At 37.0% G+C, this 25,205-nt stretch overlaps 1 protein-coding gene across 5 annotated transcripts in view; it reads right to left on the bottom strand.

Annotated features, from left to right (window-relative positions):
• Window positions 1-25,205, bottom strand: part of PTPN3 (protein tyrosine phosphatase non-receptor type 3) — a 163,710-nt gene that overhangs the window by 72,359 nt on the left and 66,146 nt on the right. For 4 of the 5 annotated variants that reach the window (XM_051812626.1, XM_051812627.1, XM_051812629.1 and 1 more), the window contains exons 2-7: window positions 22,553-22,707; window positions 10,744-10,851; window positions 10,530-10,587; window positions 9,401-9,479; window positions 8,054-8,098; window positions 7,337-7,389 (exon numbers count right to left, since the gene is read on the bottom strand). In XM_051812626.1, coding sequence (XP_051668586.1) covers window positions 7,337-7,389; window positions 8,054-8,098; window positions 9,401-9,479; window positions 10,530-10,587; window positions 10,744-10,851; window positions 22,553-22,707 — 498 coding nt within the window. The remainder of the gene's footprint in view (window positions 1-7,336; window positions 7,390-8,053; window positions 8,099-9,400; window positions 9,480-10,529; window positions 10,588-10,743; window positions 10,852-22,552; window positions 22,708-25,205) is intronic. The other variant, XM_051812628.1, reaches the window with a different exon arrangement.

Raw genomic sequence — 25,205 nt, 5'->3', positions numbered from 1 at the left:
TTAAAAGTCTTTAGAACAAAGTAGGCATTCTAATAACACTGTCAAATAAAACACACAATTTCATAGATGACAGTAGTTGATTGAAGACCTTTTCCTTTACTAGTCATGAACACAACCCAGTTTTTCTATGAAATAATCTATGTTTTTAAGATTTGTTGCAGCTAGTTTGAACTACAATCTTGCCAGTGGGAAAAGGCCAGATTGTCAAGAATAAGATAATGTAGTTGTCCACTTCAATTTTATTTGCAATAGGAAAAGATATTTTTACTGTAATTTTACCTTCTCTAAAGAGAGTAACTGCTGTTCCTTCATACATTATGAGGTAGAGTCTTCTTTCTCATATTCCAAATATGAAGGTCGTTCTGGTCTTTTTTCCTCTTCCTCCTAGCTACCTGAGGTCATGCCAACAAGGGGAGCAATTTAGAGTACTACTTGCTTCTCCAACTCCCTAGACAACTGTCACAACTGAAGAGAAACTATAAATGCTGATTTGTAAACATCCTGGAAGACTAATGATCATGTACAGGATTTAATTATCCAAGTAGGAAAAAAAAGTTAGGGCATATCAAGACATCAGTAAGAACGACAACCTATGATGTTTCTAGTTCTTTACTGGATTTCTCTAGAAGAGAAAAGAGAAGAAGGAAATTTTAAAGACTTATTTCTAATCTGAGCCTCTCCTGACATAGCTTCTGTTCTGATGACATGAGCCAGCAGATACTCAGTGAAGATAAAGTTACAGTATAAAAAAAAGCATACTTTTACATTTCTCCATTCTAGACCACTGCTGCTCTTTAATGCGCTATAACTGGGAAACAATATAGAGTAAAATGAAAGAAAATTGAACCAAGGATGAGCCAAAAAAACAAATAAAATCCTGCTATTTGAATGTCAGATCTAATATGAAAGGCTTCAAAGAAAAGAATTTGATAAACCATTCATTTAGAAGACCATATTTAATAAAAAGAAGACATTTGTTTTATAACTCCTAGTAAAAGAAGAGTGCAATAGCCAAGTAGCCATGTTGACATACCAAAACACTAGTTCTACAAGCTTTCAATACAATAAGAGTTTATAAATTCTTGAAACACAAATAAAGCCTTGAGATCATATACGTTTACACAGCATACGATCTGCCTATGCCTTATTGAAGCCTAAACAAGCCATCTATTCTTCAGACCTTTAAAAAAGAATTTGTTCAGTTAGAACAAATGTGTACATTTTTGTCTCTGTCTCCTAGCAGTAGAAAGACTCCTGTGAAGGAAAGCATCAAAGAAAAGTGTTATTTAAATTTTTTTTTAAACGTACACATTTTAATAAGATCGTGATACAGAGGAGGAGAAGACCAGGAAGAAGTGTATTTATGTAGCATTGATAGATTTCAATAAGAATTCTATGGGCACAGATATATCTTCCCTAGACAGAGAAGCTCGAGTAGTAGATATACTACTAAACTTAAGAAGATGACAAAAAAAAAAGGTAAAAAAGAGAGCGTTATAGAGGGAAGATCTTACACATATGGAAGCAAAAAAAAGGCCATTGATGCAACAGCTTTTACAGTACTTGCTGAGGTTTTGTTTATACAGTGGGTTTTTTCCAAGAAATCATTGATAAGTCAGTTTATATATTAGACTAAGGTAGCACTGATCTCATTTCTGTACTCCACTACCCCAGGGAGAGGGTGCAAGAAAGACAGTTTGACTCTTCTTGGAGTTGCAAACCAAAACAGTGACAGACAACAGAAATTGCAGCATTGGAAATGCAAAATGAACTGGAAAGAATCTGAGCAACTTGATCTGACACTGAAGAGGCCCCTTCCAAGTCAAATTTGTCTGTGGTTCTTACTTACATGAAGTTATTGTTGACATCCAAGCTTTCTACTACAATATCAAAATAATTATTTGTTTGGTTCCAGCTTAGAAATTAATTCGGTTGTTATTTTGAATGCTAACAGTATCAAAATACCACCTTTCAATCTGGCTCAATTTCTACAGCCCCAGAAAACATAATTTAAAAAAGATAAGTCTTTAGCTTTGTATAACTTAAAGGTTGACAGATTTCTACTTCCCATATATGTGATGTTCTTCAAGGTACAGATGACATGTTGGTCTCCAATTCTACAGAAGAAAAGTGGGTCTCCAATTCTACAGACTTTGCTTGTAAATAATAACTAAAACAAAATTTGCATACAAAGAAATAGCACCTATTTCTGCACATGGGCATTTCAAGTAACTACAGATGTGAGAAGGGAAATGTATGAATGGCTGACGGGGCAACCATGATGGGAAATCAGTTATAAATAATATGGACACTTTGGTCCAAAGGAATGCCTACAAAAGCTAGTCTTTGAAATCTAGTTTAATATCAACTTTCTGAAGACCTAAGAAGTGCACCAGAAAAGAATCTAATCAAATAGTTTAGTAGAGAAAACCAAAGCAGTTACTGATTCTCAACAGTAACTACAAAGTATTCACGTAGTAAAATGCTTCTGGAATCAGAAAATAATCTGCTACAGTAGAATTCAGTTTCTAAAAATGAACATAAAAACATAGATTATTATTAAAGAGGGACTAAAAAGGTTCATTGAGATGTAGATGGAACAATTAAAGACACCATGTTGAAAATTGTTTTCAGAGAGAAGTTCCTAAAAGGACCAAAACCCTCAAAAGGGAATGTTGAGAGAAGGAAAGGTATTTCAACAAGTGGAACCCGCATCCAAATAAGAACAAGAATACTAACATGAATAAGAACATGAATACTAACCCACTCAGCCAGTAAGTAATTTTGATGTCACTACTGGACAAGCAGAACTAGCTATCATGTGGGTAAAACTAACTTGTTTTGTAAAAGGAAATAATGCCTCACACTCAAGAGCCCTTAAAAAAATGTTCAGCCTAGACATGACTGTAAATAGCTGCTTATGACCACTTACGACAGCTGGTCATTTTGTGGTAAGACAGAATGAGAAATTAGGCATTAATAAAAACAAAGGAACACTTGTAGGGGAAAAAAAAGAAAACTATGCATACACAATGATGGCCTCCAAATTATTTACCACTCCAGAATGAAAAATGCGCCAGTCATTGTAATGTCCTTTATTAAAAGAATTAAAAAAATAAAAATCAGCAGCTCAAACCCTGGACACAGTTAAACAACAACACATAAAAAATAATCACAAGAAAAAGGAAGAAACAAATTAGAAAATATAAGCTATACTGAGTTGCTTTTTCTGCATCTCAAATACAACATGTACTTCAGAAACTATACTGACACAATAAAAAAAAAACTAATGAGAAAAGCAAAGTGTAATCCAAAGTACATTTTGAAAAAGTATGGTGATAAAAGACTTCAGGGAGTAGTTATCAGTACTCCCCAAATGTTACAAGGTTTTGAAGAACCAATGCATTTATCTTCTGTCATTTATGTTGTCTCTCAGCACTCACCACTACTCATTTTAGAATCACAGAATCATTTAGGCTGGACAAGATCTCTAAGATCATCAAGTCCAGCCATTAATCCAGCACTGCCAAGTCCATCGCTAAACCATATTCTTCAGTGCCACTTCTACATGTTTTTTAACTACCTCCTGGAATGGTGACTCGGTTACCTCCCTGGACAGCCTGTTCCAAAGCCTGACAACCCTTTTGGTGAAGAAATATCCAATCTAAAACTTCCTTGGCACAACTTGAGGCTCAAAGTTCTCTTTATTCATCCAATCTGATTTTTATTCTGAGGCATAAGGGTTACAGATGCCCCAGAAAGTAGCAGAAACCTGACTGACCTCTAAGCAAATGTCTCAGCTTAGATTATGTCCTTCTGAGCACTATTTCACTTCAAGAAAGTATGGGTGGGGAGCACATACAGAGAAAAAACCCCAAATGAAAAGAGGCTAATCAGGAAGCCTGAGGTTTCAATCAGATTTCTGTAAAAAGAAAGAGGGGCAAAATGATGGTAAATTAGAAAAAAAGAGTCAGGCAAAAAGAAAGTTGATGGGGGAATTGTGTAGTGTGACCCTCACTGTGGAGCTACTGTTGATGTTTCTCTAAATCTTACAGCCCAACTCTTCTTCTGGGATCTCAGTTTTCTGGTATTCTCAGAATTCTAACTCTCTTATGCCTAGTTCCTGAGGGACTTGCATATTAAGCTCAGCTTTCCTTGAACCCTTACCCTTGCTAGCCTTCCTTTTCTTAGAAGAGGTTAAAGTCCATTTGAATCTCAAGCAACCAGTTAACCTCTTTCTGGACAAACTCTCAAAGATAGATAGCAGTCTGCTAGAGAAACTTTCTGGTTCTTAAAGCAAAGCTGAGAGGGCAACATTATCACAGGAGACAAAAGCAACTGATGCTCAGGAAAATGCAAGCTTAGAAGCATTCATAACATCTTTGTTGGCTTTGTTGCTGTGCTTTAGATTCAAGCACCAATTCAGCAATGGATTTATGCACATAAGAGCATATTCTTATGAAACTCGTGGGACTTCTTACATACCAGTAGGTAGTCATTTAAATAATGGCCTGAAAAAGGTAATTTACTACATGAAGTGATAGAAAACAAGTGCTGCTAAATCAGCTTTGTGACATTTTAAATAAAAAAAAGTAATAGACATAGTGTAAAGGTTTCCTTATTTAATTTTATAGACTGCACAACATTCCTATTTTACACTAGTAAAAACCAAGATGTACACTTCATCATTAGATTTTTTTCAGTATGAGAGTATCCTTCTGACTTAATTTTGAAATTATTTGTAACGTAGCTTAACAATTTCTTTTTAAAAAAAAGATTTCAAAATCCACTGATCATTTTGTCACAAAGCACACTACTGATAAAACACTAACAACTTATTTTTGAGTTGTCTGAGCTGCATTCATAATCAGGTTTAGTCACGTTATTTAGACACAGTAGTCACACCCACTTGCATTCCCCTGTAAGTCAGTACCACCAGGCAACACAGGGTGTGCTATAGCAGTGCAGAATAACATGTCAGAACTTTGCTTCAGAACCACAGTGCTGAACCCTAATGCCTGCAAAAGGGCAGTACAGAGAAGCAGCATTCCAGTGGCACAAAAGATTTTACCAAAAACCGTCCCTTCACAAAACTCAGACAAAGCCTGTGAAGGTCAACCATAAAACTGGCACATGTAAAAACTATAGTTAAGAAGCAAGAGTGGAAATATCAAACACAAGCCTTCATACACAATGAAAGACACTTGCTTCAGCCCTCCCATCAGCTTCAACTGCTACACCTTTTAAATAAATAACCCACGAGATCGTCAAACAACGATTTCCCCTTCTGCATACAAGGGAAGTTCCTGAAGGAGAGAGCAAATTGAAAGTCACCATGAAGTGGCAGTAAACAGCTCAGGTAGAACCAATTCATGGTAGCTTCAGACAATGGATTTTTCATAAGCAGATACCTCATATCCAAGAACAACTTCTCTCCTTTCTAAGTATGATTAGAAATTAAAACAGTAATAGAATAGGGTTTAAAACAATTTCAGTTGACAAGAATCCCACCAAACATAACTCGATAAGGAGACACAGATTTCCCTCAGATTTCAGAAAGTCTTTCCTATGCCATCACCTTTAGGTAAACAGCAACAACCTGGTGGGAAAACAAAAACTTAATTTTTTTTTTAAGGGAATACATCTTTTTCTTAAATGTTTCATTCTTTATGAATGAAGAGAATAAATATTGGTATCATACAAACAGCAACAAAAAGGACATCAGTGAGCTAAAAAAGAAAGGTTAGGGGGTTTTTTGGTTTTGTGTTTTTTCTGTGGGTTTTTTCTTTTAATTAAAAAACAAAACAACAAAAAAAAGCCACAAAAAAACCCCCACCACCTGGTAACATCAGCATTATCTATGAGCTGAAAAACCAGGCAAATAGCTGGATAGGAAATTCCAGAATCCACCATAAAAGATTAAAACACACTAGCACCCTTTGACAATCTTCACTGTCCTTGTATCATTTCCCTTCAGTACAGACAAATGCATTAGTAGGTATCCTAAGCACTAAAAAGGTAACAGTCATGGAACTGAAGGGGAAACAGAAACTACTTTGGGATTTGTGGCACGCTAGATGTGGCATGATTAATTTTACTTTGTGATAAGATATTTACATTCTTCAGTGCCCCTTTGCATTTTTGAGCTTTAGCACAATTGGTCAGCAAAAGTATATTTAACAGTCCTAACAGAGTGTTTCAGCCTTCAAGTACCCTTACTGTTCTTCAGGAACACCAGAGCAGAATGCGTTTCATTTGGCAACAAAACTGAGACTGCACCCTACTATGGAAAACTTGTTCTGGTTTCAATTCTTCTTACTAAGCTTGAATGTGATTACAGTTCCATTTTATGAAAGGTTGCAATATTTGACATGCTTAAACATAAAAGTTAATGTTTTATAGCCCCTTAGGATTTTAATAGATACCAAGAGTTTATCACATTCTTCTTTGAAACTCACATTTAAATTATTTAGTTTGACCCTTATTTCAAACAAAAATTACCTCAATCATTTCTGTGGGTTTTGCTAGCCTTCCATAAAGAAATGAGATTCATCCAAATAATTACGTAACTATTCTAAGCATACTTTCCCCTGACAACTATTTTAACAAATGTGCAAACTCCATCAAACCCTCAACATTGTTTTTTTTCTTTGTTTGCTTAATGAGAAAGGTTTTCCTCCAGCTGTTTTTCACTATCCGTCCAGTATGCTTGTGAGGCATTGGATCAGATTCCATTTTGGTTTTCCTACAGAAGATGTTTTTTTAGTATCATCCTTTCAGTAATTTTTTACCCAGTTGCAGGCAGATGAGAAGAATGTAAGTTCTTGTATGTAGAGTCATCTTAAATGTATTGCAAAGTGCCAGTTTTAGACAACTAACAAACTAAATGCCATTAAAAAAATTACATAAGAACTCTGTAATTTCTTAATCATGAGTTTACCTTCCTCTTAACTGTTCTCTACATGGTCACTTATTCCCCTGGAATGTTTTCCCATAGCTATTGCAATACACAGTAAGTTTCACTATTTTGTTTCCGATGACAATGAAAACCTGACTTTTTTGTCAGCAGTACAAGCACACACAAATAAGAACAATATTACCCTTGTATCAACTTTTTTACTTTTTGACAGGCCTAGCAAGTACACTTTTGCTATTTAGGCTGTCTGAAGGCTGCTTTAACAACCTGAACCTGCTTTACAAAACTTCAGCCATAGCATGTTGAATACTCCACACAAATAGGTAAAGAAAGAAATCTCTCCTGATTTTCCAGTGCCAAGCAGAGAAGGTCATTGGTCAAATATCTTTACTAACAAAATAATGATTGTTTATTACTTACATTGTACTGCATACGATGCCAGGACAACAGCAGAACTAATGGGGCATGACAACCTGGAAAGGAGATGAGATTTTTATGAGGCTCTGGACATTACTTTAATAGTTGCATTCTGGTTTATTTAAAACTAGACATAAACACTAAAATTAGCCAATGCCGAGCACAAAGACAGCTCTTATCTTATGACCAAAACTGGCTCTATAGAAGAAAAAAACCAAATCCTAAATGCAATTTACGTTTGGCAGAAGTACTTGGACTATCTTTCTCCCCCCCCCTTTTTTTTTTTAAATGTACAAACACACAGGAATTGCAGCCAAAGGAACTACTGGGTATATACCCACCATATAGGTAATATAACCCTGAAATCAGAAGAAACGATAGTATGAACTGCTCTTTGCTACTCCCTCCTGCTTACCACAGTGGATAGTTGGTCCCACATGGAATTCCATGCCTGTCACACCAAATCTTGCATAAGTATCTATTCAGCTAACATTGTGCCTGCAGACACATGGCATCTCCTACAGTTCATTTACAACAGACTTCTCAAATGTTCTTAATGAGTGAGCTATGTGACAATTTGTAACATTTCCTAGCAATTTAATTTTCCCTTAAAGCAATGTTTCACAAGGCACATTTTTATAGCAACAATACTCTCAGAAAAAGGCATTTTTATTTTATTTTTAAAATAATTATAGAGAAATTGAAGATTCTTCTTCTTACCTTCCTTCTGCAATATCAATCTTCAATTGTAGAAAGAATAAGTGCCTAGAAAAGGTATTTTAGGAAAAGAAAAAATGTACATTTATTTTAAAAGGTATGGTTTAAATGGCTACATATATTAGTTTTATTTTATTAGATATCTCAGCAAACTATACAAACAGATGAATAAAGATTAGTGGCATTGACAAATATGCAATCATACACCCACTTAGTCCGATAAAAGTTTTAAAGATCTTTGGCAGTCTGTACTGCAACTCCAGGATCATAGTATTAATGTCACAACTAACACTACAAAAACCAAACCACTACAGAACTGGGCTCTCTTTCTTCCTGGAATATTGACTTTGAATGCAACATTAAAAAAAACCAACAAAAACAAACAAACAAAAACCCAAAAAAACCCAATCAAGATAGACTGTGAAAGCCTATCTTGCAACAACTCAATTGAGAATGAGACATTTCTCTAGCAGTATATGATGACAAAAAGCTCTTAAACAATTCTCCAAGAGCAGTTCAGTCTTACTCTTATTAGTGTATTTGACAATGTTACTTTTTAGTGCTACTGAAGAAATGAGATATGAAGAAGCATAAAGAACGGATCACCAAATAATTTCAGGTTTAAACTGCAGAGCAGCTTAAAACTGCATGATTAACAAATATCAAAACAGGTCAATAGTTATTTATATTCTCAAGACACTGAAACCAACAAGCAGTGAAAATGTTACAAAAATACCAGATTAATGGGTGCCCTCAAATTCTAAATTCCATATCAAAGGCACTGAACAAAACAAGTATTCAATTAAAATCTTGTGACAAATTAATTGAAAATTGCTTATAATTCATGTACCCCATCAGAGACAGGTAAAAAAAAAAAGGTCTACTGTAAACCAAAGGACTATAGATCTTTGCATGTTACAAGTGTAATGGGCAAACTAGGAAACAAGAACTGTTATCTGTTCTTCCTGAAACAAAATAAACCCCACCCTTCCACACCCTTGGCATTAAATCTACTGCACATGTTCAAAACTGACTCAATGTTGATACAAAACTTCTAAGATAGATCTAGGGCATGCAGGCTCAAAAAAACCCAAAGAATTCAAGGTGCAAATAAACCAACTGACATCTTTGTACTTGCTTATATTCCTACTGTATTTTGGAGTTGTAGGCTGTGTGTAGCAGAAACCACTCATCATGAGCATTGCATCAAGCTGTCCAATCCAAACACATTTAATATTAAGAGTTATACAAAGTTATTTATGTAATAGAGCATAGTTTGCAAAGCTTTGGACATGTGAAAGGAGGGCTTTACACATTCCTAGTTCATGGAAGCAAACAAAGAGAAGTTACCTGGTTTGTTCTTGCTGAAGTGTGTTAGGATCAGGTATAAAAAACCTTACACGAAAACGAAGGGTGCAGGGAAAACCTCCTGCAATATTTTAGAAGAGCAAATAAAATTTTTAGTTTAAAACAGAAAACAGTTTTAATTTCTATATTTACAGAAAAATTACCTGAACAACCACAGGGAAATCTCATGTATTTTTCTCATGAAACTAAAAGAAACTATGAGAAGTCTCTCCTGATCCCCTAACACCAACTTTGAGAAGAAAACACTCAAATGCTGTAATGCTTTCATTTAAAGTACTTTGTATATGCTACTTTGCATAAAAAGTGTTATTAAGGTACCTTTGCCTCATAAGTATTAGAAGAGAGAAAAGAACCAAATACGCTTAAGGTGTCTCAACTGGCATAACGCTTAATTCTATCTTACATATAAATACCTGACATTACAGAAGTTCACCATGCTAACCTTGTGTATGAATTGAAAAAAAAAAAACAAACAAACATAATCTGTAACACAGGGTAAAAATAAGAGAGCTGAAAAGCATAGCTCAAGTGCCACAGCATAAACTGCAATAGTGTCACTCAGTCCTCCTAAGTTGCTATATGGCACCATCATGCTGGCCCACCTGTACTTCTTGGTAAGCATTCTGTGTTACCCAAAGCTGTTTATAAACAAGACACGCTAGAAAAACACATACACTTGGAAGTGTGTGGTGTTTTTTGTTTCATTAGTTTTTAATAAAAAAGCAAAAATTTGTTTTTTCTTGCTGTACTTGAGACAAGAAATTGCCATACATGAAATTGGTTATGTTTCCCTCAATCAAACCCCTTCTTCCTTATCTTCCCTATCAGAAGGAATTTACTGGCACAACAACATGACTGCTGCTTTCATGGTCATGAAGTCTAACACTGCTCAAAAGCCAGGTTTAGATGCTATTACAACATCAAAGTTAGTGACCTAGCAGGTCAGATAGGAGTAAGGAGTAGTAGAAAGCTCTCTTGAAGAGACTGGCAGAGATAAGACTTGTTCCTGATGAAAATTTGCCATCTGGACAAACTGCATTTTTTCTAATCATAAGAACACAGAAAACCAGGACTACAAAGTTACAATCAAGATATTAAAAACAAGTCTTACCTTTTAACTGTTTTCTAATAGGTTTGCTTGGTTCAAGCCATCGCTGTGAAATGAAAAACTATTAGATGGATTAAAATATTTACAAATAAATACTGTTTCTTTATGTGCATGTGTGTGCATGAATATGTGTGTATACATATATGTGTATGCACATATGTATATATATTTATACATACATATACATGCACACACATTTATTATTAACTGTACTTACAGGTGAATCTACTGAAGTTTCATTTTGCTGTAAACCAAAGTATTCCTTCTCCGTCACACCCAACTGGTTATAGGTCATATCCAACAAAATCTGTCCAGTGTCTTGTTTCTGAAAATGAGAAAACCTTAGAAGTGAAACTCTGCAACTCTTATACATTTTAAGATACAATTAACCAAAATATCTTTTTTTGAATGTAACTCATGAATAAAAATAGCTGCTAATTCATCAATTCAAAGTTTCTCAGCAATAAAAACTTTTTTCTGTTAAAAGTTTGGTTTTCTTTCCAAAATACATTAAGCACATGAAATTTCCGAATGTGAACTGACACGTATTGCAGCCCTTGAGGGGGGGGGCAGCAATTTAATTGTAAGCAGACCACCCCTCTCTTGCCCACAGTGGGAGCAATGCCCTTCTCTGGAGTGGTAGCCTGCAGGGATGGTTTACAGACACATGAGGTTGCTCTGGCCCCTGCTGTCACCACCAGCACATTCTGTTTCCACATCATCTGCCAAAAGGCAAGTGAGTATACACTAGGATGGGGGAAAAAAGAAGGAGGATGCTGTGCTCCAACCATAAGATCCTGTACTTCAGCCTGTACTCTCCCCTGCCTCTCCGCCTTCACATGCTCAGCTGTCATTCAGTGACCCCATTTTCTGCATAGATGTCTCTTGTGACAGGTATCAGAGAAGAATTGGTGCAACAGGAAATTACAGGCAGCAGAAATCAGAAGTGTAAGGTATAATTTTTCCCAAACCAAAAAGGATCTCCATGCCATGGCATTGTGGAGAACAGATTAACCAACTTTTACCACAGAACTCTGTGAACCAGTCCTATTAAAAAAAACAAACCAACCACCACAAAAAGAAACAAACAAAATCCCCTCAACAAGACTGCAATTCTAAATATGCTAATAAGCAGCTTGCTGTATTGGGTCTGTGTGGCCAGGTTCTGGTAGCAGGGGGACTACATGGGTGGCTTCTGTGAGAAGCTGCTGGAAGTTTCCTTAATGTCTGGTAAAGCCAATGCCAGCTGCCTTCACGACGGACTCGCCACTGGCCAAGGCCGAGTCAATCAGGGATGATAGTGATGCCTCTGTGCTAACATATTAAAGAAGGAAAAAAAAAACAACTTATTGTGCAGATGTAATTGTGGCCAGAGTGGAGTGAGAATATGTGAGAGGAATAGCCCTGCAGACACCAAGGTCAGTGGAGAAGGATGGGAAGAAGGTGCTCCAGGCACCAAAACTGAGGTTCCCTTGCAGCCCATGGTGCAGACCATAGTGGGGCAGCTGTGCTCCCACAACTCATGGAGGTCCACAGGGCTGAAAAGATCCACCTACAGCCTGTGGAGAAGACCCATGCCAGAGCAAGTGGATGCCTGAAATAGGGCTGTGAGCCCATGGGAAACCTGTGCTGGAGCAGGGTCCTGGCAGGGACCTGCTGACCCATGGGCAGAGGAGCCCAAGTTGGAATAGATTTCTGGTAGAACCTGTGGCCCTGTGAGGTCCCACACTGGAGCAGCCTGTGCCTGAAGGATCGCACCTCATGGTAGAGTGACCCGTACTGGAGCAGTTCGTGAAGAACTGTTGCCTGTGGGATGGACTTACACTGGAGAAGTTCATGGAGGACTGTCTCCCATGAGAGGGATCCTACACTGGAGCAGGGGAAGAACTCTTCTCCCTGAGCAGTGGCAGGAACAATATGTGATGAACTGACCATAACCCCCATTCCCCGTCTCCCTGCACTGCTGGCGGGGAGGAGGTAGATCCTGGAAAGGAGGGATGAGTGGGGGGAAGATGTTTTTAAGATTAATTTTACTTCTCATTATCCCATTGATTTTGTTAGTAACAAATTTAGTGAATATCCCCAAATTCAGTCTGTTTTGCCCATGACAGTATTTGGTGAGCGATCTCTCCCTGTCCTTATCTCAACTCATAAACCTTTTGCTATAATTTCTCTCCCCTGTCCAGTTGCAGAAGGGAGTGATAGAGCAGCTTTGGTGGGCAACTGGCATCCAGTCACAGTCACCCACCACACTTGCAAAACTGTATGGCATCTTAGCTCTAGATTTTTAGGTACAGAATTGCTAGATAGAATAAAAATCGGACTAGTTTGCTTCATATTTTTTCTATTCAAGAAAAATCACAGAAAACTAAATTTTTCAAATTAGTTTGAGTGAGATTTTTCCAAATCTCACCCTTAAAAGCAGAAACAAATGGCACACATTTAAAAAAAAAAAAAAAAAACAGACCAAAACAAAAAACACAACCAGAGGAAAAATTATTTAGACTGTAAAAGACAAGCACTTTGTTCTGGAACAACTTTCTTAAAACCTGAGCTCTGGCTTCATCAAGTTCTGATTTTTTGAACAAATTTCTTAATTTTTAAAAATAATCTCTTGAAACAAAGGACTTCATGTACAAGTGTGATAGTGACAACATTTTTGTGGGTGGTCCTTGTCTTGCTCAGTTCACAAGAGTGTCTACTTAATAAGCCAACCCAATTCTTTGCTTAGACCTTTTTTATTATACAACAGTTTAGTAAGTCCAATTCAGAAGACAGATTTCTATTATTTTTATAGGGTACCACACTGTTGTGATTGAGGGCTTTAAACTAATATATTCCATAGTCTTCCCTTATCTCATAGAAGCACTCTTCCTACTTAAAAAGACGGGAAAAGAAAAACAAAAATTCAAGCTAAGGACACCCACTTGGCCCACCTTATCTTGGAGCATGGAATATTATCCAACATTTTCTACTGCTAGAGTAGAACTCCTAGCATCTTATTTGTGACTTGAACGCTCAGTGTTACTACCTCAGGCTGTTGGCCTCCTGTGCAAAGCTGTGCCCATTTTTCGAGTAAAGTCACATGTGCAGAAAACAATGTAGGCAACACTCAACTGTTGAGAGTACCCATTCCCCTCCAGCAGTCTCCCATCTTGTTTAACTTTTACAACAAACAACTGAGGTCTCACAATAAATGTGAATCCACTCAGGCCTGCAGGGCTGTGTGGGCACTAAAAGCAGCAGATCTGTCCCCTCCTTCTTCCCCAGCTGCACATTCCCACTCCTCTCCTTTCAAACAGGCTACCATTCCATAGGATAGTAAAACCATGATAGATCAAACGCCATTTTTAAATGAAATAGCATAGGCCTAGATTTCAGCTTAGAAACTGAACTCTTGGCAACAGGTGAGGATCACATGACCATGCATTCCTTGTCACACAAAGCCATGGCACCATGCACCTGTCAGGCAGTTCTGTCCAGCACAATCAATGAAATTGCCTTCACAATAAAGACTGAGATTTGCCCATCAGAAATTATCCCTATATGTACACAAGAGGGCCCTACGGAAACAGCAGATGCCACCCTAACCCTCTGAAATAATGGGCATTTCCTGACATACATAAGTTCATCTTTAGCACTGCCTTAGCATATATACCACATTCATTTCCCCAGGGTTGGGTTTTTAAAAGCAAAATGTAAAGACACTTCCAAGTGACACCACATGACACCTGCAAAACAACAATTGCACCACCTATGCTGCATACTTTTGACAGGACCTAAATGAGCAACTGAAGTTATATTGTGACTAAGAACAGTAATTACAGGGGTTGGGACAGATACTTTGTTGAAAGAAGGTGCCCAGGAATCTCAGGTTTCATTTCAAATTGGGCAGGACAAGACCACAGAGGGCAGATTCTTCTGCTAATTTTTGGTTTGAATTTCAACAGTTCTTATTCCTTTTGGTCTCCTTTCTCTGCAACAGCATTTTCTCCTAATATCCTTCTATTTTTTCATGCTTCCAGTCCTTCATCCCAATTCACATGCCTTCACCTTCTCTCTCCTCACCCCCTCACAATTGCATTACTCCTCTTCCCCAGCATACATGAATTGCTAAGCCTTCTCATTGCTTACCTATAAGCAAGCTCCCTGCTATGATATTCCTGCTCAGCAGTCACAGTTCTCTCTGCAATATTCCCATGGGTCTCCTAATCCTAAAACCAGCTGCTCAGCCAGTACTAGACTCATTCACCTACATACCTACTATTTACTTCTCTTCCTAGGAAACATGGAGATGTTTCCTAGAAAAAAAATAATTTCTATCACTACTTTTATGTGGTTACAGTTCTTGCCCTCTGATGTTAAATGCACAAAGTTGCTTTCACAGTGCCTAGATCAAGCACCCACTCCAGAAATCTAAGCTAAGATGTCCATTTAAATTGTTCAAGTCTTCTGTTAAAATTTCCAAAGATAAAGGTTTTTGTTGTTTTTTAAGGACATGTTTATTTCCTTTGCTTTGGCATTATTTTAAGAAACACCTGAATTACTTTTCAGCCTATATACCTGAAAATGACCCCACAGCTCATGCTGCACAATCTTCAATCTAGTTTGCCCATAAACAGTTTTGAGACCTAAGTGTAAAGTGAGGCAGGCTAAGGATGTCACATCACCGCTTTTGAATTTTGACATGCTTTCCAATACAGATCATGGCCACAGCATATTCTAATATTACTATGTGTCAATATTACAACACATATTTTCACTCCCCTGTGCCATAGGAAGAGGGCAAAACAACATAAACAGTGCTCAGCTATACTGGGCATTAGAACTAAGTTCTCCTTAACCCTATCAACCATTAGAGCAAGTAGCTAAGACACTCCTAACAAAGTTCTTGCCTTTCTACAGTGAGATTAAAAAAATTATGCACTCTCGTCACTAGCCTACACTGTTACAATGACACAAGTTCTTAAGATAATTTTAAGAATTTTGAAGTTTTTTAGTGAAAAGAAACATTTTCAAGAAGTTCGCATGTTTCTACTCTGAAAAGAATTTTCCATCTCTTTCACCTTCACAACATCTACTAATCCTTATTCTGAACTGTTAAAAGCTTTGTATCAGCCACCTCATAACCACACATTATTCACCTCCATTTAAATCTGTCTTCAAATCAATTACAATTTATGTTGGATAGGCCAAATATTAATATTTAAAGCAGTCATAATTAGCACCTATTACATTCTAACCGTGTCAAAAAGATTTTCTACTATATTTAGGGAATTTAGATTAGTCAAGTTCAATGTTTAGTAAGTCAAACAATTGTGAAGAGGAAAAAAAAAATCCCTTTATTTTTTTTTTAATGTCAAATAGTGCCTAGAAGTTGGGATGATCAAGACTCACTGTCCTAAGAACTGCATAAACATAAGGTAAGACTCTTAGTTCTTTAGAGTGAAGGTGTAAATATGCATGTAAAGTTTTTCAGTTTGTTAGCTTCTACAAGTTAATTAGTACAAAGAGACACTTTAAGAGGACAGTGAAACATATTGCATCTCTGCCTGTCCCTCTCCTCTACAGAAGTTTTGCCCCCACTTTCTGGCAATGATAACCTCCCACTTAAACACCACCTAAGCTTTTGCAAATTCAGTCTCACTTCAGACACAATACTCACCGCCCCTCATGTGCTGTTTGAGGTCATCCTTTCCTAATTCAGTCTGTAACACTCACCCACAAGCAAACAGACTGTGTTCTTTGGTCCCAAAACACCTATGAACCTGAACAAAGTGCTACAACTTTCTTTCCATTTCCACACTAATTTTACACACAATCAATTTATTTGGTCTTCTGTTAACTCTATCCTTTTCTCTTACTGGAATTTATTTACCCATATGATACCCACTCTTATTCAGAGTATGGAAGATTTTGTTCAGCCAAATAAACAGAACAGCCTCTTCTCTCCTAAGGCCCAGTCTTCTGCAGAGCATCCTAGTTTTGTTTTCTATGCCTGCCTGACTGGAATTTCCCTCTTTTGCCTGCAAGTAGCCAGGATCCACTTATGACCTTCCCTAGGGGGTGGCCTCAATGCCAAGATTAACACTGTTAATACTTCCTTGACACTGGCTGAAGAATCCCGCCTGGTGCATAGTAGCACTCACCTTTTTCAGAATGATAACACATGATCAGACCAGCCTGTAAACTACCAGTGTTCTCCTCTTCTATTGTTAGCAACTGAAAATTGAGCTTAAAAAAATACTACCTCATCTTATAAAAGCTATTAGTTTACACTACTGATTTCCCTCACTGCAATTACTCCTTGTTCAAGATAGCCTACTTGCTACCTGTATCTTTTTATTGTTAATAAGGTCTCAAACCACAAATTTTTGATTTACTGAAAAAGATTCAATAGCAACACATTAATGCCCTTGCACTGTTTAACATCTCCTTTTCAGCAAGATCTACTGCCACCTCTCAAGTCAACTCCCTGCCCATCCCATAACTTTCTAGATTCCATACTCAGTAGCGCAGTATTTTCCTATATAAAGGTCATACAAAATATTTATCCAAGGACAGAGTTTTGACACAATGCATTTCTTCTGCCTCAAAAATGATTTAAAATAAACATATATATGAGATTAGTCATTTCAGTTCTAACTTTGGAAAAATATCCCCTTCCTTTAATTCTTTCCTTCAGCATTTATTATCAAGTCAGGCCCCACAAAGGGCTAAGACTAACAAGCCTGCTGTAGGGTGGTTCACTTTCTCACTGTCCTCAAAGGCATCATCAAATTTCATAGTGTCTTATTGTTTTCCAGTCATAGAATATACTGATCTGGTTCAATATAAACCTAAATATTTGTTGCTAGCCTGGGACTTTTTACAGCAGTTTTTTCTCTTTCAACATGCAGGGACACAGAGTAGCACTAAACTGTCTTATATTATCAAACAATATCCAGTAGGAAAACTTGGTGAGAAAGATACAACAATTCTGCATTATTGGATTTTTCTATGAGCTGTTTAAAATTATAAAACTCTGACCCACAATTAAAAAGAACCTTTAATTATCTCGGTTCATTATTATAAATATACCAATAGTAATTGATTGTGTTAACTTTAACAATCATGTTCCTTCTCAGATCCTGGAAGGAGCTTAACTGAGTTGGCAGAGAAGGAAAAACATTCCTTACAATTTGAACGCTATGTCCTCCAACTTATTGAATTATTATAGCCTCATCATCTTATTTCTAGAAGGCAACCCTATTATTAAAAGCCAACTACTCTAAAAGCAAAAATCACAGGTACTTAGTTAAAAGTGTCAATTCAGAAAGACAATGTAATACAGAAGTCATCTGATGCTATAAATTTTATCCTTTCACAAAAGTCAGTTTACTTGAAATTGAGAGGTGAGCTTCCCAAGTGGTCATTCCTGGTAAATGAGTCAAAGTAGAGCAAAACCAGAAAATTCTTGCATGTTTATATGAAAAAATGCAAATAAATTTGCATTATTGCTCAATATACACCTATTAAACACGCTCGAACATGGCATGTGAGCACATTCTGTATATATTAGAATGACAACTAGCATTTTCTCCATGTGGAAAGCCTATGCATTATAGCCTTAGAACAAGACAGAGGTAACATCAGAGACAGAGGTGAGTTAACCTTATCACAAAATTCAAACACCTCAAATTTACTGGGAGGCATCAAGAAAACTTGGATAAAATTAAAGTCAAGTGCAACATTCAGTACTAAATGCAGTCAAATCTTTGTCTCAAATGGGGTTTTGAAAGGACATTTCCAACTGTTAGCTTACAAGCACGTTTTATTCTTTGCCTGGACTTTGGACATGTTCCATCTAAGTACTGAAGCACTTAATGGTGGATAGACAAGGAAGGCCATTTCAGCCTTGCATAGTTAACATACATTTCTCTTTGGACTGTAAGCAATGTAGTGGAATGTGTCTGTCTGTACTCCCATGTGAACTTTCCTGATAATGGTGACCTAAGAACAGCACATGCTGCAAGTTACACTCATTAACTCTTTGCGATACCATCAATACAAATTTCAGATTCACCAAAAGTGCAGTATAAAAACCTTTAAATAAAAACAATGAACAAAAAAGCCAAATCACTTCACTACTCTGCCAAAGCAAAAAATCCAGGAGAAAACTGGCACTCTTCTCTTGCAACTAAGTCTTTATTTACAGTTGGTCAGGATACTGCTATTCTTTGGGCTAAGTGCTTAATAAGAATTTTCAGGAATCAAATTATGCAGCTATCTTCAGGTTTCTCAATAGATAGAAAGTCCCTCTGGTCATTTCCATATGCAAAATACACCTTCCTTCTTCCTTTGTCCAGATTTAAGATATTTGATTTTCATTCACCCTGCTACTGATTAAACCACTGGAAAATCAAAATACTATTTAGCAGTCCTATAGGTATAACTACAAAAGTGCCATGAGCCCATGCAATTTGCTAACTAAATTTGATGAAAATCAGCTTTGTGGGCTCTATCAAGACCCTGTTGTTACAGAATGAAAAGAAAGGTATATCTCTATTCTCCCTGTTCTCTGAAAGGTTTGCTATTTGAAGATACCATGAATGTTCTACCATCATTTTAAAGATCTCTCTTAGCACCAGTTCAAAATTTCAAAATACATAAGTTGTTTTCAGTGTCAGGTTGTAAATTTAGGCTATTTAATCTATCATCTTTGTATTAAATTTAAATCCAGTCCATATTTTGTAGCCTTGAGCATCTGTGCATTGTCAACAAGATACTTGAAATGGTAACATAGAAGAATATCTATTTGTTTAAAATTAAAGCAAACTCATCTCAAGTTTCTCTTACCCTTAATGTTTCTTTTCTTTGATGTTGTTTTCCTATATAATCTCCTTGCGACTTGGAAAGAAACCTTGTTTTTATAAGAATTCCATGTTCAGGTGGCTGCTACATGACAAAGCAATGCTCAGTATTTTTCAGTACATTGTCATTAGAAAGGGAGAAGTCTCCAGTTCCATTTATATCATTGAATGGATAAAGACCAAGATTCAAGTACACTGATTTTCCCTGTTCACTTTCCACTATTTGTCATAGAAAAGTCTATGAACATAAATCATACTTATGTATACATGAATATTAGACTAATACTAGTTCAAAGTGTAACATATATCGAAACTTGAGCCTTCACAGATCAGAACTCAGTACCACTAGACCCCAAACACACCACCCAACCTTAGTTTTCCACTGATACACTGAAATTCTTTTAAAGAGAAAACACTACACCCTATGCTTTAGAAGAGATGACCCTGTTCAGCTCCAAGAGAGAAAAACTCAACAGATTTCAGTGATACTGGTAAAAACTGATAAAGTAAAAAACTAGAAGGCATATTTACAAAATTCACAAGACATAGTAAGTCTTTTTATCCAAGTATCTTGTATGTATGTATAGTCACTTTGGAAAGCACCTTCATTTTAATAATATACTACTAAATCATTAAATACATTGCTGTCAGTTTGTCTTCTGGATAATTGTGCCATGTGATATGCATAAGTATTTTCTTAAAAATATAGAATTATCAGCTAACTTGTCATCGAGAAATTAATTAAATGTGGAGCAAAACTTCTTGATATGAGAAACAGTTTCTCTAAAGCAACAGACAAAGACTTAATTAGTGGGGAAAATCTATTCAGAGCAAAACTTACTTTCCTTCAGTATGTGCCTAGCTGATTCCCAGACTGACCACAGACCAGAGTCACTCTTTGCTCACAGACATAAAACTGAACGATTTTAGCAACTAAAATAAACACACAGAGTCAGGCACAAACTTCACAAAGCCAAATTTTTCTGCTATTGTAGGCAGAACTTGGATGCGAATTTTCTGCAGCTGGCTTCAAACCCTCTTGAGAAATGGACCTTGTGATACTACCAGAGCATGGCAAAAACTATTCTTAGGCAGACTTCAAGGTTAGATAACCAGGAAGGGCCATCCTGGCAAATAAGTGCGGCCTCCCTCAGTACCAGTATGACAGCTCAGTACTCAAAGAAATAAATCTGCTGTGAAACTTCCTTTTTTTAGCCCATAACACAGTGGGGCAGCCATGCTCCCTGCTTGTTTTCAGTAAAGCAGTAATGAGTCCTACATCACTCCTACACAGTTCAGCATTACAGCTGTAGCAAAGGAGGCTCTTCTAATTCTTGGATGCAGGAGGTAACCAGCAGGGATACCCTAGGGGTACGCTGAAGGTAGGGAGAGCAGTCAGCTGGGTTTGCAGTTTCAGAAAAATCAGAATCTTAGAATGGTTTGGGTTGAAAAAGACCTTAAAGATCACCTTATTCCAACTCCTCTGCTGTGGGCAGGGACACCTTCAAGTAACCCAGGTTGTTCAAAGCCCCACCCAGCCTGGCCTTGAACACTTTCAGGGATGGAGCACCCACGGTTACTCTGGGCAGCCCATTCCAGTGTCTCACCACCCTCACAGCAAAGAGTTTCTTCCTAATATCTAGTCTAAATCTACCCTCCCTCAGTTTAAAGCCATTTCCCTCTTGTTCTATCACTACATGTCCTTGTACAAAGTCCCTCTCCAGCTTTCTTTAGGTACTGGAAGGCCTAACAAGGTCTAGCCAATTCCTTCTCAATGGTTCCCATATTGTGGTCACTGCTTAAAGGATGAAATGAGAAACAATTTTCACTTGTACAGTGCTGGACTTACAGCCTAGCACTAAATGTAAAGCTGTGTAAACACTTGTTTACAAAGAATGAATATACTACTATGCATGGATTTAAAAACATTTTGAATTCCTCATTTTTCACAGATCCTTGTGCGGGGGGGTGGTATATGGTAATTATGCCAGCTCACTGACAGACAAGGCAATTCTTAGGGCATACTAGAGACAAACAACTGTGTACTAATGTGTTGCTCCTTCTCTTACATACCTACTCACCTTGTACTGTGCCTCCCAATGTTAGCTACTTCATAGACACACACATATATGTATATACATACACAGCATATAAAATATATACTAATACAAGACTAATTCTGTATATATTAGAATGAAAATAATATATTTAACCTATCAAATAATTCCTATTTCAACTAATATCCAATAGACAAAGCTATCAGTCTGTAAAGTGAACTGTAATAAGACTTGGGAAAATACAACTTTTGGGTGCAGTTTTGAATCTCTTGTAAGAAAACATTGTGTAATCTAAAAGATGTAGCAACATATCTTCCTCAGCAAAATGTTTCTTCTCAAATAGGGTATACTGGATAAAATAAGTATCATATACACAAATACACACAACTCTATTTAAATTCATCTACAGGTTTTTTTCAGGGTCAGATAATTTTAATGAAAGTTGATTGACAACTGAAGCTATTTCCTTTGTTTTCATTTAAAAATGAGCTAATATTTTTAATCAATACTAAAAGTTATAAACCAAACTATTGCTAGAATAAAATACAGTAATAATACAAAGTGCAAACCTCCATTAATCCTCTTTCCCTCCCCACACCCAAATAAAGAGGCTATATCGAAGTACAAAAGACTGAACTAAACTGTCCTGCTAAGCCACAATGTCTTCACTATTCACATCATCTCTGCATTTCAGAAAATATGTAACTGACATCACTACAGGAATTTACAAGGCCTCCTCCTTTTTACCAGTCCTTTAATGGGAGAAAAGGAGGAGCACATCCAAATTTGGGGGTTCCTTTTAAATATTAATTACTTATTCATAGTTGACAATGATCACCAGATCTCTTTCTTTGCGGTTCCCATATCATACAGAAGACTTTTTGCCAGATACAATCCGCATGCCATGATTTTATGATATTTCAGTTGGTTGACTTGAAAGTAAATTAAAATAGCGCTTCATAAACCCATTACATAAGCAGTAATTCTGCAATTGGTAATGGCAAAGTTACGTCTTCTACATCTTTGGGATACACCAAGCCTCAGGGTCCCACATTTGATCTCCAGCTTTCAAACAAATTCCTATGTATTTAAAAATAAAGTAGTTTTCCAAACTTACGTTGACTTTGAAGCTTTGTACTGAGCCATCCAAAAAGTGGACGTGACAGATTATCTCTGATCGGGTTTTCTCTTTTGGTAGCTCTGATGCTCGTATGTTATTTATCCTCCCACCTAAGGCTCGTAAACGGGAGTTCATAACTATTGCTGAATAACCTATAAAACAAAAATTAGGTTTAATAACAGTTCTTATAATTCTCTATGTTTGATCTATGCTTTTCAGAGTAACCTACAACATCATGAAGACCTCACTACACCCCAAATGAACAAACGCTTGTTGTAGAGAAGAATAAGTTGTAAAATTAGCTTGTTGTAAACCAGAATATAAATGCATATATATAGGGGAGCTTCCATGTTCTAACTGTTAACAGTCTCAAGAGAATTACAGATAATCCCACAGTGTATACTTAGATTAGGCATGGGCCACTGCCTTAGTGCAAATTGGTAAAAAATTCCAATCACCTATTATAAAGCAGGAAGATAATGTCAAGACAAGTTTTTATCATCTGAAACTAGTAAATCACTCACCCCCTTATAAATTTCCTACATATTTCTGCATTTATAGTGCAAGTTTAACCACAATAAAATAATTCTGTTTACTCTCAATTGACAAAACAGTTTTGAGTTAATGCAGATCAAGTTCTATCAAGTAACACTTTGTTTTGGGAATATATATACAAACACCATATGTAAGGCAAGCAGAAGCAACCTTAAAACATGTCAATATTTTACAGTCTAACATACATAAATTCATGAAGCCAGACATTCATATCAGAGAAGAATATGCCACAAAGAAAAAAAAATGTTGTTTGGGTTTCACCAAAACTCTGAAAACCAGTATCTAAAAATTAAAACAAACAAACAAGCAAAAAATCCCACTAATGAGAAAAAAGCCATTCATTGAAAAAAGAGTTGAATTAAATACAGACCAGCCTGTAAACATTTCAAGCCTCTCTCCACTGGATCGGTTTACCAATTAACATCACAGTGTTTAAAGCCAGTTGGCAAGCAAAGAAGAGGATAGTTTTCCAGGTTAATTACCATACCAATTACCAAATCATACCTCACTTATTAGGGGCCAACTACAAAGAGTCTTGCATAATATGAGTGTTTCCTAGACTGCTGGCCAAGCTAGATACGTCCAATATCAGGACTATTTTGCAATCTCCCTATATTTGTGTATCTGCCTTAAAACACAGGTTGGCTTTTCTTTTAAGCACCTAAAGAGATGGAATGATTTAGAGGGGGAAAAAAATCACTTCAAATACTGAAGCATTGCATCTACGACACATCACTACAAAAGGCAAACATGAAAAGCATGAAAAGTCACGAGATGCAAAATTGTATAAAGTAGGGTTTGGGGGGTTGCAAAGGCAACAAAGCAGCACAGTCATCCATATTCACACAACTATGTGTAATGTATACTCAGAAGCAGCTAAGACAATTGCCTTCTCACAGACAGCTCAGAATTCAGACACACATAAGCATTCAACACTTTCAACAATACTCTCATAGGATGTTTTTTTGTCAGCCAATTGATAGCTAGCTATTGTATATTTTCTAAAATCAGAGCTGTAAGCTGTCAAGACATTTATTTAGTCAGCATTTTGCATTTTTTCTTTGGAGAAGGTGTGGTTTGGGGTTTTAGGTGTTTGTTTGCTTCCTTTTTTTCTTTTTTTTTTTTTTTTAAAGGAGGGGATAAAAAGGAAGGGGTAATATTTAGGAGAATTATGAACAGTATTTCCATATTAACCACCATACACTCCCATTGCTTTGCAATTTTTCTTGATATACAGTCTGCAGTTAGTCATAGTATGTTAATTTCTAATTTTAGTATCCAGGAAATGGGCTTTCTAATTCAGGAGTGGTTGCTGCTAGAGTGGCCAATTTGCATTGGGTTCACAAATGAAAACTTGTAATTCCTTGATTTTTACAATTTTATATAAAATCACACCTGCAACACAGAGTTCATGGTTTGTCTTTAAGGCAAGCAAAGAGTCTCAGCTGAGGCTGTCCTTGAGAGCTAGCTGACCATGGAAACTGCTGAGACAGGGATAAATGGCTGAGCGTTTGGATGTCACCACCATCAGTCAACCAGAGCTCAAGGGGCCTAATCAAACCCCAGGAAACCACCATCCACTGGGAATCCTGAGCAGAGAAAGCCATACCTTGTACTTGTCACCTACATGGTCTTTAGCCTCACTCTGCAGCAAGTAAGCTCCTAAGGGAGGGAGCTATGTTACAGGTGTCACACCACAGGCACCTGCCTACACCATTTTCCACATCCCACCTTAATGTGCCGTAAGCTCAGTAAGTCTATAAGGAAACAACTCGGAAAATTCATAGCCTAAAGGGCAAGGGAAGGAGAACAGGATGGAGGTAAGCAGATGAGTTGTTAGCACCTGCTCTACAGCTTTTCATCTATACATAACCTGTGTTTAAAGCTGTATTTTAAATAGGGCCAGATGACTGAAATGGCTTATCGACCCCAATGCAGTATAAAGGGGCACATGGAAGCACATGAAGCAATCTGCAATGGCAACTGCTTTTGGGATAGGCAGTGGGGTCACTGAGATCTCTGGCAGGACCGGAAGCCACCTCTTAAGCACCAGCAATCAGCCTCCAGCCCTGAGCAACCAGGACCAGCCATTACA

Source organism: Manacus candei, unplaced genomic scaffold (assembly GCF_025592945.1).
Source record: "Manacus candei isolate 608988 ecotype Guabito, Panama unplaced genomic scaffold, ASM2559294v1 h1tg000088l, whole genome shotgun sequence".
Lineage (NCBI taxonomy): Eukaryota > Metazoa > Chordata > Aves > Passeriformes > Pipridae > Manacus > Manacus candei.
The sequence above is the reverse complement of the archived record's forward strand: the minus strand, read 5'-3'. Positions and strand labels throughout refer to the sequence as shown.